The sequence below is a fragment of the Schistocerca cancellata genome, chromosome 7 (genome assembly GCF_023864275.1).
Source record: "Schistocerca cancellata isolate TAMUIC-IGC-003103 chromosome 7, iqSchCanc2.1, whole genome shotgun sequence".
NCBI lineage: Eukaryota > Metazoa > Arthropoda > Insecta > Orthoptera > Acrididae > Schistocerca > Schistocerca cancellata.
This window is the reverse complement of record NC_064632.1, coordinates 333,561,550-333,577,862: the sequence shown is the minus strand read 5'-3', so window position 1 is coordinate 333,577,862 and position 16,313 is coordinate 333,561,550. Positions and strand designations below refer to the sequence as shown.

At 46.0% G+C, this 16,313-nt stretch overlaps 1 protein-coding gene across 2 annotated transcripts in view; it reads left to right on the top strand.

Moving 5' to 3' along the window:
* The window catches only part of LOC126091972 (inactive dipeptidyl peptidase 10-like), a 1,178,675-nt gene that overhangs the window by 928,574 nt on the left and 233,788 nt on the right, over positions 1-16,313 (top strand). For both annotated transcript variants that reach the window (XM_049907324.1, XM_049907325.1), the window contains exon 6: positions 7,821-8,032. In XM_049907324.1, coding sequence (XP_049763281.1) covers positions 7,821-8,032 — 212 coding nt within the window. The remainder of the gene's footprint in view (positions 1-7,820; positions 8,033-16,313) is intronic.

Sequence of the window (16,313 nt, the reverse complement as noted above, 5' to 3'; positions counted from 1 at the left end):
TAGGGGTAAGATAGATACTGCCTACAGGAAAATTAAAGAGACCTTTGGAGATAAGAGAACGACTTGTATGAACATCAAGAGCTCAGATGGAAACCCAGTTCTAAGCAAAGAAGCGAAAGCAGAAAGGTGGAAGGAGTATATAGAGGGTCTATACAAGGGCGATGTACTTGAGGACAATATTATGGAAATGGAAGAGGATGTAGATGAAGATGAAATGGGAAATACGATACTGCGTGAAGAGTTTGACAGAGCACTGGAAGACCTAAGTCGAAACAAGGCCCCTGGAGTAGACAACATTCCATTAGAACTACTGACAGCCTTGGGAGAGCCAGTCCTGACAAAACTCTACCATCTGGTGAGCAAGATGTATGAAACAGGTGAAATACCCTCAGACTTCAAGAAGAATATAATAATTCCAATCCCAAAGAAAGCAGGTGTTGACAGATGTGAGAATTACCGAACAATCAGCTTAATAAGCCACAGCTGCAAAATACTAACACGAATTCTTTACAGACGAATGGAAAAACTAGTAGAAGCCGACCTCGGGGAAGATCAGTTTGGATTCCGTAGAAATACTGGAACATGTGAGGCAATACTGACCTTACGACTTATCTTAGAAGAAAGATTAAGGAAAGGCAAACCTACGTTTTTAGCATTTCTAGACTTAGAGAAAGCTTTTGACAATGTTGACTGGAATACTCTCTTTCAAATTCTAAAGGTGGCAGGGGTAAAATACAGGGAGCGAAAGGCTATTTACAATTTGTACAGAAACCAGATGGCAATTATAAGAGTCGAGGGACATGAAAGGGAAGCAGTGGTTGGGAAGGGAGTAAGACAGGGTTGTAGCCTCTCCCTGATGTTATTCAATCTGTATATTGAGCAAGCAGTAAAGGAAACAAAAGAAAAATTCGGTGTAGGTATTAAAATCCATGGAGAAGAAGTAAAAACTTTGAGGTTCGCCGATGACATTGTAATTCAGTCAGAGACAGCAAAGGACTTGGAAGAGCAGTTGAACGGAATGGATGATGTCTTGAAGGGAGGATATAAGATGAACATCAACAAAAGCAAAACGAGGATAATGGAATGCAGTCGAATTAAGTCGGGTGAGGTTGAGGGTATTAGATTAGGAAATGAGACACTTAAAGTAGTAAAAGAGTTTTGCTATTTGGGGAGCAAAATAACTGATGATGGTCGAAGTAGAGAGGATATAAAATGTAGACTGTCAATGGCAAGGAAAGGGTTTCTGAAGAAGAGAAATTTGTTAACATCGAGTATAGATTTAAGTGTCAGGAAGTCATTTCTGAAAGTATTTGTATGGAGTGTAGTCATGTATGGAAGTGAAACATGGACGATAAATAGTTTGGACAAGATGAGAATAGAAGCTTGCGAAATGTGGTGCTACAGAAGAATGCTGAAGATTAGATGGGTAGATCACATAGCTAATGAGGAGGTACTGAATAGGATTGGGGAGAAGAGGAGTTTGTGGCACAACTTGACCAGAAGAAGGGATCGTTTGGTAGGACATGTTCTGAGGCATCAAGGGATCACCAATTTAGTATTGGAGGGCAGAGTGGAGGGTAAAAATCGTAGGGGGAGACCAAGAGACGAATACACTAAGCAGATTCAGAAGGATGTAGGCTGCAGTAGGTACTGGGAGATGAAGAAGCTTGCACGGGATAGAGTAGCATGGAGAGCTGCATCAAACCAGTCTCAGGACTGAAGACCACAACAACAATACCAGACTCAACAATAAATAAAAAATACCACACGTTATTATTGAAGGAATAAAGAACAGTGTAAACAATAGTGTTTTCAGTGCGATACAATTTAGCAAATCACCAAAAAACACAGATACAGATAATTTTTAAGAAGAAAAACAAGCCACTGTGATCACGGCTGTGGCCTTACACGCCAGGAATGGCAATAAATTAAGAATGTTTAAGAACTCGCTGCAAGTACAACTTACAGGAATTGAAATATTAAAAAGTAAGTGGCCACAAACACAACAGAAGGTATCAGACGCCAGGAATTGCAGTAAATAAGGTTTTTAGGCTTACTGTTAAAATACAAATATCTAATTATTTTTTTCAAAGCAAATGACCAGAATCATGGCTGAAGATCTTACACGCCAGGAACGGCAGTTATATAAAAAAACCTGCTGTAAAACAGCAAATACAAGCAAAGGTTAATTAAAAGAAACAAGCAACTGATACATAACCTTTATGTAGGCTTTACAAGGTATGGTAATAAATAATACGATAATAAAACACAAGGACCAGTCACAGACGGTGCTTCAGGAATCGACCTCTGAGAAGCTCCGGCAACAAACACTTTCGCGAGCGATGAGATATGCAGCCAAGAGTTGCATTCACTTCACAGTATGGTAACTCAGACTAGTGGCAGTCTAACGAATCACTAAAGATAATCTTGCTGAAGCTACCTGACGTCCAATAAACCAAATTCTAGAATGGAACAACACGCTAAAGCCGGAACCGGCGGACTGCACTATGCCTCCAGAATATTGTGCTTAGAGCGCCCGGAACGAGAAAGGAATCACTACCACCAGAGTAGAAGAATCACAAACGGCCTACAATCAAGAAAGCTGTCAAATCTACACGCCTTGCCGGACAGCAGCTGCAAGGCGAGGAAAGGTACACTGCTGTTACATACACTAACGCCCAGAGCACGTAACTGGGGTGTTAGCATCCACCAGGCAGGAAAAAGTACGCTTGGTGAACTTAACAAATTGTAACAAGCTGAAAGCAGTAAATAGTAATAAGAAGTTGAGGAAAGCTAATCAGATCCGCTTTCCCCACGCACTCCACTCGCCGCTCTTCGCCTCGGCGACACTGCGAGCAGCAAAATGAACCCAAGTCACTGGAGAGTAGCGAGATTTCACAATGGTGAAGGTTTCTCTACTTGAACTGAAATGCACTCATCTTACAGCCTGCAGGATCTGGTTTACGACGAAGTCGTGCACCCTCGTGACCACAGCCCTTCCACCCGGCAGTCCATGCGAGCCACCAGTAGTCCCTGCGTGTTTCGCACTGCGCGGACCTGGCGCCTCCAGAGTCCGCAACGAACTGGCCCACTCACACGACCCGGAAAAACAACGACGTCGCCCCAAAGACAGTGCAACAGGTACTACATATCGATAACCGCCGCTGCTGCCACTAGAGGACAGGCAACGCTAGCGAAACCGAGTGGCGTCAGTCAACACGAGAAGAAGACAATCAACCGCAACCATGCCAACTAAACGATACCGTCTGGCCTTTAACAGAGAGCGGAAACCTACAAACAGCATCAACGCGAGCCGCAGCACGGCTCAAATGGCTTATTCGTACTGACAATCTACTATCAAAATCAGCTTTAATAATGAATTTGCACGACCGAAGGCATTTGAAATAGAACGATTTAAACGTGAAGAAATTAAAATTGAACCACAAGATATGATTGGCATCCACTTCTCTATCACAAGCAGTCAAACTAATCAACGACACGGTGTGTGACAAAATCGTACGAAACCATAAAGATGGACTTAAATTTAAACATTCAAACGGTCTTGTCGGAACGGTAGGAATTGACCAAGCGGGACTTCAATTGGGAACTGTACGAGTATTTGAGCTGCCATTTGAGGTTCCGGCTGAGATCGTGGTTAACGCGTTAAAGCCGTATGGACGGGTGCTTAGATACACAGCAGAAAAATGGTCAACCTTTACCACGTAGCCGGTACTTAATGGTGTGAGACAAATACGGATCGAGCTATCAAAACATGTGCGGCCTCAACTCACAATTGGAGGCTGCCGAGCGGTAGTGATTTACGACGATCAACCGAAAACTTGCTCAGGTTGTGGTCAAGAAGCCCACGTTCACTCAGCGCTATTTCCAACCAAGAATCTGTAGCAACACCTGTGGCGACGTCTCTCCCTGTCACATATGCCCCTCCCCCCCCCCCCCCCCCCCCATCCAGGCTCCATGCGATTTATATGACAAATTCACCATTGTGCCCTCACTGCCAAACCCTGGAACAGAATGAACACCGCCTCATATGCGGCCCCTCGGCAGAAATGTGGCGTTTGGCGACACAAATGATCGCTTTCTTTCTCCGTATGGGACAACACTACATTGAACCAGGGATTGTATTCTTCCCGGACGGGGCTTACTACCTACGTACCAAAACGAATGCCGTGACGTGGCTTCGAGGCCAGACAGTGCTCTATTTGTTCAGAGATGGCCCAAAGAATGTAATAGACTTTTTGGCCTTTTTACAGGAACGACATCTATAGAAGGTGAACAATCCGAAATACCGACACTATTTCTCTAACTTCCTATGGAGTGCGTTTCAAGAGCTGCCGCATAGCTGGAACGTCCAGGGTAGGAGAAGTTAAATTACCGATGCGCAGAAAGTATGAACGGAAGATAAGAATCGGTGGATACATTATACTTATGAGAAGACATACCCAGATGACAGAACAGAGGGGGGGGGGGGCAATTATAAATACGATTGTCCATTGCGATGTGTGTTTCTTTCGTTATGTAATGCCAGAATAATGTTCAGTTTACTAGCTTTCAAGCAATAGAGAAATATTACTTGTGGTATAACAAGACAATGGTTTTTACCGAAATTTAACTTCACTTGAATGTTATATGTGAACCTGGATTTGCTTAAATTTGTGAAAGATATTCATCGAAATTTGTAGCATAGTTGGAGAAGTATTTCTTTTTAACGTAATTTTATAGTGTTTTTTATTTCTGACGCAAGATTACCTTCCGAAGCTTACTACTTATCACAATGTTAACTTTATGTCGGATTGGTTTATAATTCTCCTATACAAGCTGACTATGTCGCTATATAAAACTGATCGTAGGTTGTGTTCCAAAAATGAACAGCATAGAGACAGAAGTGATGACACTTTCTGCAGGACCTGACCATCATTTTGCAGGACAATGTTCAAGAACGAACAGTGTAAGCTATTACTCATTTGTTTGGTTGATGGGGCTCCTAAGTGCTATACCACCTACTGCACTCCCCTGACTGAAGGCCTCGTAAGATCAACTCGATTTCAAAACTGAAGAAAAAAACTTCATGGCATTCGCTTCAGAACTGCTACACATTCGTCGGGCAATAGACCGCACCGCTCGAACGATCAATACAACTGGCACTGCTAAGAGTATCCTACGACTTCCACATCGCTGGCAACGGGTTATACACAACGCTGGTGACTACTTTGAAGGTCAGTAAAATTTTGAAACACGTATCTATTTTGTACGAGCTGTAAATAAATAGTTGCCACTGTTAAGGTTCCAACCCTCGTATATAAGAAAATAAAGACGAAACAAAATGGAACTTCACTGGCTAAGAGGAAGATGTATGACGGTATTTCACAAAATACAATCTCGAGTCAAATTTACAAAGCAGTTGGCAGTATGAGCTCACTTATCAGTCTGATGTCGTATCCCCTCTTGCTAGGATCCATGCACTAACTCGGTTGGGAAGGGCGCGATTAAAGGCGTTTAATCCTCTCCTGAGGCAAGATCCTGGGACAGAGTTGATATCCGACCGTTCCTACATATGTTCTGAGGGGGTGCAAATCTGGGGGTCTTGTTGGGCACGAGAGCATCGCACCATCATGCAGAGAATTCCTAGAGACACACGCCATATGTGGACGAGCGCATTCCCTTTGAAAAACGAAACCACGATGCACGTGAGGACGCAGGACGTTCCTAACGCGCCGTTATGGCGTCAGATTTGCTTCAGTCGCTACCAGCCGTGATCTGAAGTCATACTCGTTAGCTTTCCACGACACCAGGAATAACATTGCTGAGCTTCTCCAAGGCATTGGAAGGATGGGATCCCTCCGCAGGTCTCCAATATACTTGCCGACGATGGTCATCCGAGTTGGTGCTGAATTACAGTTCATCGCTGAACATAATGCGTCGCTATTCACCAGCACTGCATGCTTCCCCGTCACGGAACGACTCGAAGCGCAGCCGCCTGCATTGGGGCCTGCGTATGTGATGGTAATTCCCTAGTTTGACAATAGTCAGTTGGAAGCCAGGGTGTGAATCGGACAACCAACAAAGCTACGACCCCCTTGAAATAGTTCTCCGCAGATAGGGACGAAACGCCGTGTTTTAAGGTGAAATCAGTTCGACCACGGCATATAGCCCGGAACATTATATTAATTGTGACATTGCAGGCCGTGAAAGTTCACATTTTCCCTTTCAAACTGTCAGGTATTTATAATACAGTCCTTCACAATGAGTATTCAACATCTGATGCCGTTCACCACCACGCCATTTTAGGCAGATAAAAAAAACTCCGGCCGAACATGCCACAAAGGCACCGATCGGCCGCCGTGTCATCCTCATCCACAGGCGTCAGCGGATGCGGATGTGGAGGGACATGAGGTCAACACACCGCTCTCCTGGCCGTATATCAGTTTACGATACCGGAACCGCTACTTCTCTATCAAGTACACTACTGGCAATTAAAATTGCTACACCACGAAGATGACGTGCTACAGACGCGAAATTTAACCGACAGGAAGAATATGCTGTGATATACAAATGATTAGCTTTTCAGAGCATTCACACAAGGTTGGCGCGCGGTGGCGACACCTACAACGTGCTGATATGAGGAAAATTTCCAACAAATTTATCATACACAAACAGCAGTTGACCGGCGTTGCCTGGTGAAATGTTTTGATGCCTCGTGTAAGGAGGAGAAATGCGTACGATCACGTTTCCGACTGTGATAAAGGTCGGATTGTAGTCTATCGCGATTGCGGTTTATCGTATCGCAACATCGCGTTGGTCGAGATCCAATGACTGTTAGCAGAATATGGAATCGGTGGGTTCACGAGGGCAATACGCAACGCCGTGCTGGATCCCAACGGCCTCGTATCAGTAGCAGTCGAGATGACAGGCATCTTATCCGCATAGCTGTAACGGATCGTGCAGCCACGTTCGATCCCTGACTCAACAGATGGTCCGTTTGCAAGGCGACAACCATCTTCAGGAACAGTTCGACGACGTTTGCAGCAGCATGGACTATCAGCTCGGAGACGATGGCTGCAGTTACCGTTGACGCAGCACCACAGACAGGAGCCCCTGCGATGGTGTACTCAACGACGAACCTGGGTGCACGAATGGAAAAACGTAATTTTTTCGGATGACTCTAGGTTCTGTTTACAGCATCATGATGGTCGCATCCGTGTTTGGCGACTTCGCCGAGAAGGCACATTGGAAGCGTGTACTGGTCATCGCCATACTGGCATATCACCCAGCGTGATGGTATGGGGTGCCATTGGTTACACGTCTCGGTCACTTCTTGTTCGCATTGACGGCACTTTGAACAGGGGACGTTACATTTCAGATGTGTTACCACCCGTGGCTCTACCCTTCATTCGATCCTTGGCTCGTCGCAATGCGCCAGTCACTACTCATGATGTACTGTGGTATCGTGTTGAAGCTGCATGGGCAGCTGTACCTGTACACGCCATCCAAGCTCTGTTTGACTCAATGCCCAGGCGTATCAAGGCCGTTATTGCGGCCAGAGGTGGTTGTTCTGTGTACTGATTTCTCAGGATCTATGCACCCAAACTGCGTGAAAATGTACTCACATGTCAGTTCTAGTATCATATATTCCTGCAATGAATACCCGTTTATCATCTGCATTTCTTCTTGGTGTAGCAATTTTAATGGCCAGTAGTGTAGTTACCACATAAAATCCAATTTTTCAAAATAACTTTGAGCAATACTTTAGATCACAGTTTGTCCGTTTGGGACTTTTGGGCTACAGGAGGGGTGTGTTGCAGGAACAAGTACTCGGTGTCGCCGGTGGAGCTGGACCGGCAGGCGCCGCGCCTGCAGCACGCCGTGTGGTCCCCTCGCGGCTCCAGCCTGGCCTTCGTGCACGACAACGACGTCTACTACAGCGCAGACCCGCGCCGCAGGGCGCCCGTGCGCGTCTCCAGCACCGGCGTGCCCAACACCGTCTTCAACGGCGTCGCCGACTGGCTCTACGAAGGTGAGCCGCAAGCGCGCCTCGTCTGCTAAGCAGCGAATGGAAGCCAACAGCGCCGGACCGGCCTTCGCAGACAATTCGCCAGTGTTCACTCCCATTCGCTCGTATCTGTGACCATACGTATACACTGGAAGGAATCGAAGAGAACGAACATAGCGTAACATCCCCGTTATAAACACTATAAACACATCAACAAAAATAAATGATAAATAATTGAAATCCTCAGCTGCCGACAGGTGTTGTTGATATACCTCGATGGGGACAGCTGAAAATGTGTGCCCCGACCGGGTCTCGAACCCGGCACCTCCTGCTTACATGACAGACGCTCTATCCTTTTTTTTTCCTTTTTTTTAAAAAAATCTCATGTTGTTCGTTGCATCTGCTCGTGGCGGACGTCGCAAGACACCCGTTTCAGATCGTCGTTGATCCGTTAACTCAGTTTTTTTTTTATTACACAGGGCAGATAACCCTCTGACCGAACACACTGAGTTACCGTGCCGACCATCTGAGCCACCGAGAACACAGATGAATAGCGTGACTGCAGGGACGTATCCTTTGCACGCTTCCCGCGGGACCCACATTCCCAACTGTCCACAATCTACATACGTAATGTACCTAATAGATACTTTGCCCATCCACTCATTACTCGCGCACACTAAGGTGGCGATTCCCATAAGAGTTCGGGCAACCTGTGTTCGATCTCTTCCACACGTCGTTTGGTGATGATCGTGTGCTGAGCCGCCACTTTCGTCATGCTTGGCCTCCCAGGTCCCCAGACCTCAGTCCGTGCGTTTATTGACTTTGGGGTTACCTGAAGTCGCAAGTGTATAGTGATCGACCGACACCTCAAGAGATGCTGAAAGACAACATCCGACGCCAATGCCTCACCATAACTCCGGACATGCTTTACAGTGCTGTTCACAACATTATTCCTCGGCTACAGCTATTGTTGAGGAATGATGGTGGACATATTGAGCATTTCCTGTAAAGAACATCATCTTTGCTTTGTCTTACTTTGTTATGCTAATTATTGCTGTTCTGATCAGATGAAGCGCCATCTGTCGGACATTTTTTGAACGTTTGTATTTTTTTGGTTCTATTAAAACCGCATGTCATTCCAAGCATGTATGTCAATTTGTACCTCTCTATCTACATTATTCCGTGATTTATTCTAAATTTATACTGACTTTTTGATCACGCAGTATATATGAAGATAGTAACTGCTCTCGAAAGAACAGATACCATTGATGACGTGCAGCTTCTCTTCATCTATGCGAATGCACACAGCTTGCCCGAACTCTTACGGGAATCGTCACCTTAGTGCGCGCGAGTAATGAGTGGATGGGCAAACATCTATTAGGTACATTACGTATGTAGATTGTGGACAGTTGGGAATGTGGGTCTTACGGGAAGTGTGAAAGGGATAAGTCCCTACAGTCGCGCTATTCATCTGTGTTGTCGGTGGCTCAGATGGATAGAGCGTCTGCCATGCAAGCAGGAGATCCTGGGTTCGAGTGCCGGTGGGGACACACATTTTCAGCTGTCCCCATCGAGGTATACCACCAAAACCTGTCGGCAGCTGAGGGTTTCAATTATCATTTATTCTAGAGTAGTTGCACGGTCATCAATGGTATCTGTTCTTTCGAGAGCAGTTACTATCTTCAGTCATGAACAAAAGTTTTTCGACACTCCTTTATTTCGAAATTCATGCCACAGAAATCAAAAATAGGCTATGAAGAATGCGCATCTATTCATTTGCAATGTGTCCAGATCACAAAAAAAAGAGAGAGAGCGCTTCTGCATAACGACAAAATTGGGCTGCGGGGAGGGAGGGGGGGGGGATTCACAGCATTCGTGACTTACGTCATTACTTGACGGGGCACCTTCTTGCCCAGATACAGGCTTGAGTGCGTAGTGGCATACCATCAGTGACACTGGTCCAAAGTGCCGCATTTTTCAGTGACTATTCTGCCTAAGTAGCGTAGAGTGCTCGGAGTTGAAACAAGTCATGGGCTACGCCCAACCTCGTTCCGGACCTCCTTTTGCCCGGAGTAGTGCAGCAGCTCGACGTAGCACGTACTCAACAAGTCGTTGGAAGTCCCCTGCAGAAGTATTGAGCCATGCTGTCTCAACAGCCGTCCATAAGTGCGAAAGTGTTGCCGGTGCAGGATTTTGTGCACGTTCTGACTTCTCGCTTATGTCTCATAAATTTTCGTTAGGATTCATGTCGGACGATCTGGGTGAATTGTCCAGAATGTTCTTCAAAACAATCACCAACAATTGCGGCATTTCCATCCATAAAATTCTGTTGTTGTTGGGAAATGTGAAGTCAGTGAAGGCTGCAAATGGCAAAATGATCGTTTCAGTTGGATCAAAGGACCCACTCCATTCCATGTAAACACATCCCACACCATCAAGGCGGCACCACCAACTTGCACAGCGTCTTCTTGACAACTTGGGTCCAAGCCTTCGTCGGGCCTGCACCATAATCAAACCCCAAAATCAGCTCTTACCAACTGAAATCGGGTCTCGTCTGACCAGGCCACGGTTTTACAGTCGTCTAGGGTGCAACCAATATCGTCACGAGCCCAGGAGAGGCGCCGCTGGTGATGTCGTACTGTTAGCAAAGGCACTACCGTCAGTCATCTGCTTCCATTGTCCATTATAGCCAAATTTCGCCGCATTGTCCTAACGGATACGTTCGTCGCACATCCCACACTGATTTCTGCGGTTATTTCATTCAATGTTGCTTATCTGTTAGCACTGAAACCTCTACGCAAACACTGCTACCGTCGGCCACTGTGTTGTACGTGGTGAGAGGTAATGCATGAAATCTTTTGTTCTCGGTACACTCTTGACACTTTGTATCTCGGAATATTGAATACCCCAACAGTTCCCGAAATCGAATGTTCCATGCGTCTAGCTCCAGCGACCATTCCGCGTTGCCGGCCGCGGTGGCCGTGCAGTTCTAGGCGCTTCAGTCCGGAACCGCGGGACTGCTACGGTCGCAGGTTCGAATCCTGCCTCGGGCATGGATGTGTATGATGTCCTTAGGTTAGTTAGGTTTAAGTAGTTCTAAGTTCTAGGGGACTGATAACCTAAGATGTTAAGTCCCATAGTGCTCAGAGCCATTTGAACCATTCCGCGTTCAAAGAGTGTTTATTTCCTTCGTGCGGAAATCTTTTTACATGAATCACCTGAGTACAAATGACATCTCCGTCTATGCACTGTTCTTTTGTGCCCTGTGCACTCGATAGTACCGCCATCTGTAAATCTGCATATCGCTATCAGATGACTCTTTGTCACCTCAGTGCATGTGGGTGTTCTCGACATCAAAAAACAGTTCGTTTCAATCGATCCCACACAGAGCGGGCTCATGTCGCATGAAGAGGCAGCCCACTCCATTCTGATGACCCTATCATTTTGAAGGAACGTGTTCATGAGAACAGGACGTTCAGCGCACGAGTTATCATCCATCAAGACGAAACTGTCACCACAATGTTAGCAATACGGTCCCACTACTGATTGCAGATTATCGTAGGTCCGTGGAGCAGTGAGTTTGCTCTCAACAACCACGAGAGGTGTACGGTCACCTCATGTAATGCCACCCCAGAACATCACTCCATCACCATCTTGTTTCACATGACCCGTTCGATATTACCGGGCCGTCTGCAAAAACACGGTTGTCTGCGATTACTAGGGATACAAACAGATCCGTGTTTCGTCTGTAAACGAAACTCGACGCAATTTTGGGGCTTCCATTCAGCATGATTTCTTGCCCATTTGTGATGGAGTCGGTGGAGCTGTTGTGTACGACGTGGAGCACGCCTTGGTCGTCGGGAACAGAGATTCGCATGATGCAATCGCCTCGTAAAAGTTAGATCCGATTTATGACGCCGTGTAGCCTTACAAAACGCCGAATTCAGTTCTGCCTCATTCAGCCCACGCTTCCTTTGACTCAGAAGTCGCAACTATCGATCATCCCGTGCACCTGTAGAACGTGGACGACCTGTGCAGTGTAAGTGCTAAACACTATCTGTGAACTGGAACCAACTCCATGTTCGCACCACGTCACTTTGACTCCAGTGCACACTTGGAGGAAGTTCCCTGGTTGACAAGCTTTCTACACGTACACTGATGACGCAGACCCGTTCATTAGTAGTGATTGTCCTTCGTAGCATGAGCAATCTGTACTTCATTGTTCCTCAGGCCTCTCTACTGCGTCCCTACTGGTGCTTTACTGTCAACTGAAATGCTGCAATCCATTCGAGTGCGGCGTTCTACCCATACGGAGAGCTCGTGGTAGCTGCGTGTATCTTCAGAAACAACGTCAGGTGTGGCCTTCCGATTGGTGTAAGATAGTCATAATAGCAACACGCTGGCATCACATGTTGAGTGATCCACAGCTATTGTTAATGTGTGTAGTTTTTTTCGCTGCTAGATAATTATCACATAGGTCTCACAATATAGCAGCCATGATGCAAAACTGACATTCAGGTAGGATTATTTTTCATAGCGAGCGCTCTATTTTTGACGTAGGAAGCAAAATAGCGTAGGGTAATTGTATTTGAATTTTTACTTAAAGCGTGAAAAGCATAAAGTTAGCGCACTTTAACTGCAAACCCAGCCTTCCTTACTGCTATTCCAAAACCTTACATATATGTCACTTTCCGCTTTTCTATGGATTCTCATTACTGTTGTGGAGGAAAAATAAAAACGGAGCGCTAATAACCGACGATCAACATAATCCGAAAAAAGACTAGAATTTACACTCTGGTTATTAGCAGTAATAGTCATGTACGAAAAAATGGCACTATGGGACTTAACATCTGTGGTCATCAGTCCCCTAGAACTTAAAACTACTTAAACCTAACTAACCTAAGGACACCACACACACCCATCCCCGAGGCAGGATTCGAACCTGCGACCGTAGCGGTCACGAGGTTCCAGACTGAAGCGCCTAGAACCGCACGTTAGTCATGTACGTTTGGCATTTCAGCAGCTGCTACACCTCAGATAGTTCACATATCTACACTCATATATACGAATCACTTACAGTACTTTATTAAAGAACCTACAAGGGAGATCATGTCAAGCAAGTATGATGAATGAAATGAGAAATATACTGGGTGATCAAAAAGTCAGTATAAATTTGAAAACTTAATAAACGACGGAATAATGTAGATAGAGAGGTAAAAATTCACACACTTGCTTGGAATGACATGAGGTTTTATTAGAACAAAAAAAAAAACAAAGTTCACAAAATGTCGGACAGATGGCTCTGGACAGCAAAACTGCTACCGTGCCGGCCGATGTGGCCGTGCGGTTAAAGGCGCTGCAGTCTGGAACCGCAAGACCGCTACGGTCGCAGGTTCGAATCCTGCTTCGGGCATGGATGTGTGTGATGTCCTTAGGTTAGTTAGGTTTAAGTAGTTCTAAGTTCTAGGGGACTGATGACCACAGATGTTAAGCCCCATAGTGCTCAGAGCCATTTGAACCACTTTTTTGATCTCTTGCGGGCGTCGTTTGGTGACGATCGTGTGCTCAGCCGCCACTTCCGTCATGCTTGGCCTCCCAGGTCCCCAGACCTCAGTCCGTGCGATTACTGGCTTTGGCGTTACCTGAAGTCGCAACTGTATCGTGATCGACCGACATCTCTAGGGATGCTGAAAGACAACATCCGACGCCAATGCCTCACCATTACTCCGGACATGCTTTACAGTGCTGTTCACAACGTTATTCCTCGACTACAGCTATTGTTGAGGAATGATGGTGGACATATTGAGCATTTCCTGTAAAGAACATCATCTTTGCTGTGTCTTACTTTCTTATGCTAATTATTGCTATTCTGATCAGATGAAGCGCCATCTGTCGGACATTTTTTGAACTTTTCTATTTTTTTGGTTCTAATAAAACCCCATGTCATTCCAAGCATGTGTGTCAATTTGTACCTCTCTATCTACATTATTCCGTGATTTATTCAGTTTTCAGATTTATACTCACTTTTTGATCACCCTGTACTTTTTTAAAAAACCTACAAGGGAGATCATGTCAAGGAAGTATGATGAATGAAATGAGAAATATACATAAAATGTTTCATGTAGGCTACTTTATAAATCTGCTATATACGAGGGCTATTTTCTTTCACTGTCCAATAGTTCGTGAAATGGAAACTGCAGTGCAAATAAAAAATGTTTTATTTGAAAACATTCTGCTATCCCTCCTAGCTACTTCTCTACGTAGATGTCACTCCATCTGAGACATTTGGCACAGCGATGTTCCAACATCCCAATACCCTCGTCATAGAAGATAGCCGCCTGTGCTACCCGCCAGTTCCCTACGCTGGTCTGCAGCTCGCTGTCTATGCCAAAGTGCTGTCCACATAGCCAGGAGTTCATATGTGTGAAGAGATGAAAAGTAGAGTCAGCCAAGTCCGGGTGTATCATGGATGATCGAACACTTCCCATTCAAAATGCTGCAGGGGCGTCTTCATTGCAGCTGCAGCTGAGCTATGCCGTGAATATGGTTAGTGCCTAATGGGAACATTCCTCATCGCTTGTTCTGAATTGCCCTTCGTAGTCATTTTCTCGAGTCACCTGATCCACTCGCTTCAATCTCTGACCACCTGCATCATGAACGCCGGTATGTGCTGTTGCAAATTTCCTGCACCACTGCTGCACTTTGCTGTCACGCATTACGTTATGTGGGCTGCATGATATCAGGTGGAACTGCTCCGCATGAAGAAACTGAGTGATAGCGTGCACTTCACATACGGCGCAAGAGCGTATTGTTCTAGGCGCCTTTACTTTGTCTCTGCGTACTCAGAGTTGAAAAGTGCGATGTGATGCAATCGACAGGCATACTAGAAACAATGTGCGACACATCTGCGCAAAGCTTCATTGATAATTCGCTGTGTTTTTGATTTCTCAACTGATCAGACCTTGAAAATAGTAGCCATCGTAGTTTGTTGCAGGGTAGATAGCATGATACCAAGCAAACGGTTTTGATTTGTTTCTTTTCACATAAAAAATCTCTAAAATAATAATGATCATGATGCATCCAATTACAGCTATAACAAGAACGATCAGGTCCTACATATATTTTTCATTTTAATCAGGCTAATATTTACAGGGAAATTTATTGTGCTGTTCCGTGGTAAAGAAAAGATAAGTAAGGCTTGTGCTGGAATGAGATTTTCACTCTGCAGCGTAGTGGGCGCTGATATGAAACTTCCTAGCAGATTAAAACTGTGTGCCGGACCGAGACTCGAACTCGGGACCTTTGCCTTTCGCGAGCAAGTGCTCTACCAACTGAGCTACCCAAGCACGACTCCCGCCCCGTCCTCACAGCTTTACTTCTGCCAGTACCTCGTCTCCTACCTTCCAAACTTTATAGAAGCTCTCCTGCGAACCTGCAGAACTAGCACAGAAGCTCTCCTGCGAACCTGCAGAACTAGAAGCTTCTGTAAAGTTTGGAAGGTAGGAAACGAGGTAATGGCAGAAGTAAAGCTGTGAGTACGGGCCGTGAGTCGTGCTTGGGTAGCTAAATTGGACAGGCCGGCTTTCTCCGCCGTACAGTGCGGACGTGTTGTTGTTTCCGCCTGCGGAGCACGCGCTCGTTGTTGTATACATTTCAGCGGCCGTCACTTACGTGTCGCTTACGTGCACTAGAACCATGGCCAACAGTTTTAGGAAATCAACATTACGATTCAACTTCTGCAACGACTATGCACGACCAAAGGCCTTGGAAGTGGAACGCTTCCTACGCGATGTTGCTAAGATTCCAGCTTCCGACATCTCGGGCATCCATTTGTCCATCATATTAAGCAGTACGGTGTACGTCAAAGTCGTCAATGACGCGGTGTGTGAAAGAATACTTCGTGACATTAACCATGGATTACGCTTTTGTCACGCCGACGGCAATGTCGGAGCGGTCACTGTCGACCACGCAGGCTTAGGAATGCGCACCATGCGAGTTGGGCGCAGTTCCAAACGTACCCCGTTCTTAACGGTACACGGCAGATCACCATCGATCTCCATCGTCACGTGCCATCTTACCTGCAAATTAGCGGGTGCCGCGCGGTTGTCATATACGACGGCCAACCCAAGACCTGTTCCGGGTGCGGCGAAGAAGGCCGCCTCAGGTCTGAGTGTCTTCAGCGACGAATCACCCAATTGCAGCCGCTACCGTGGCACCTCCGGCTCCGACGACGGTTTTACCGATCACCTACGCATCGGCACTCTTTTCTCCTCCCACCGGCTGTCGCCCGTCGGACCATGTACCG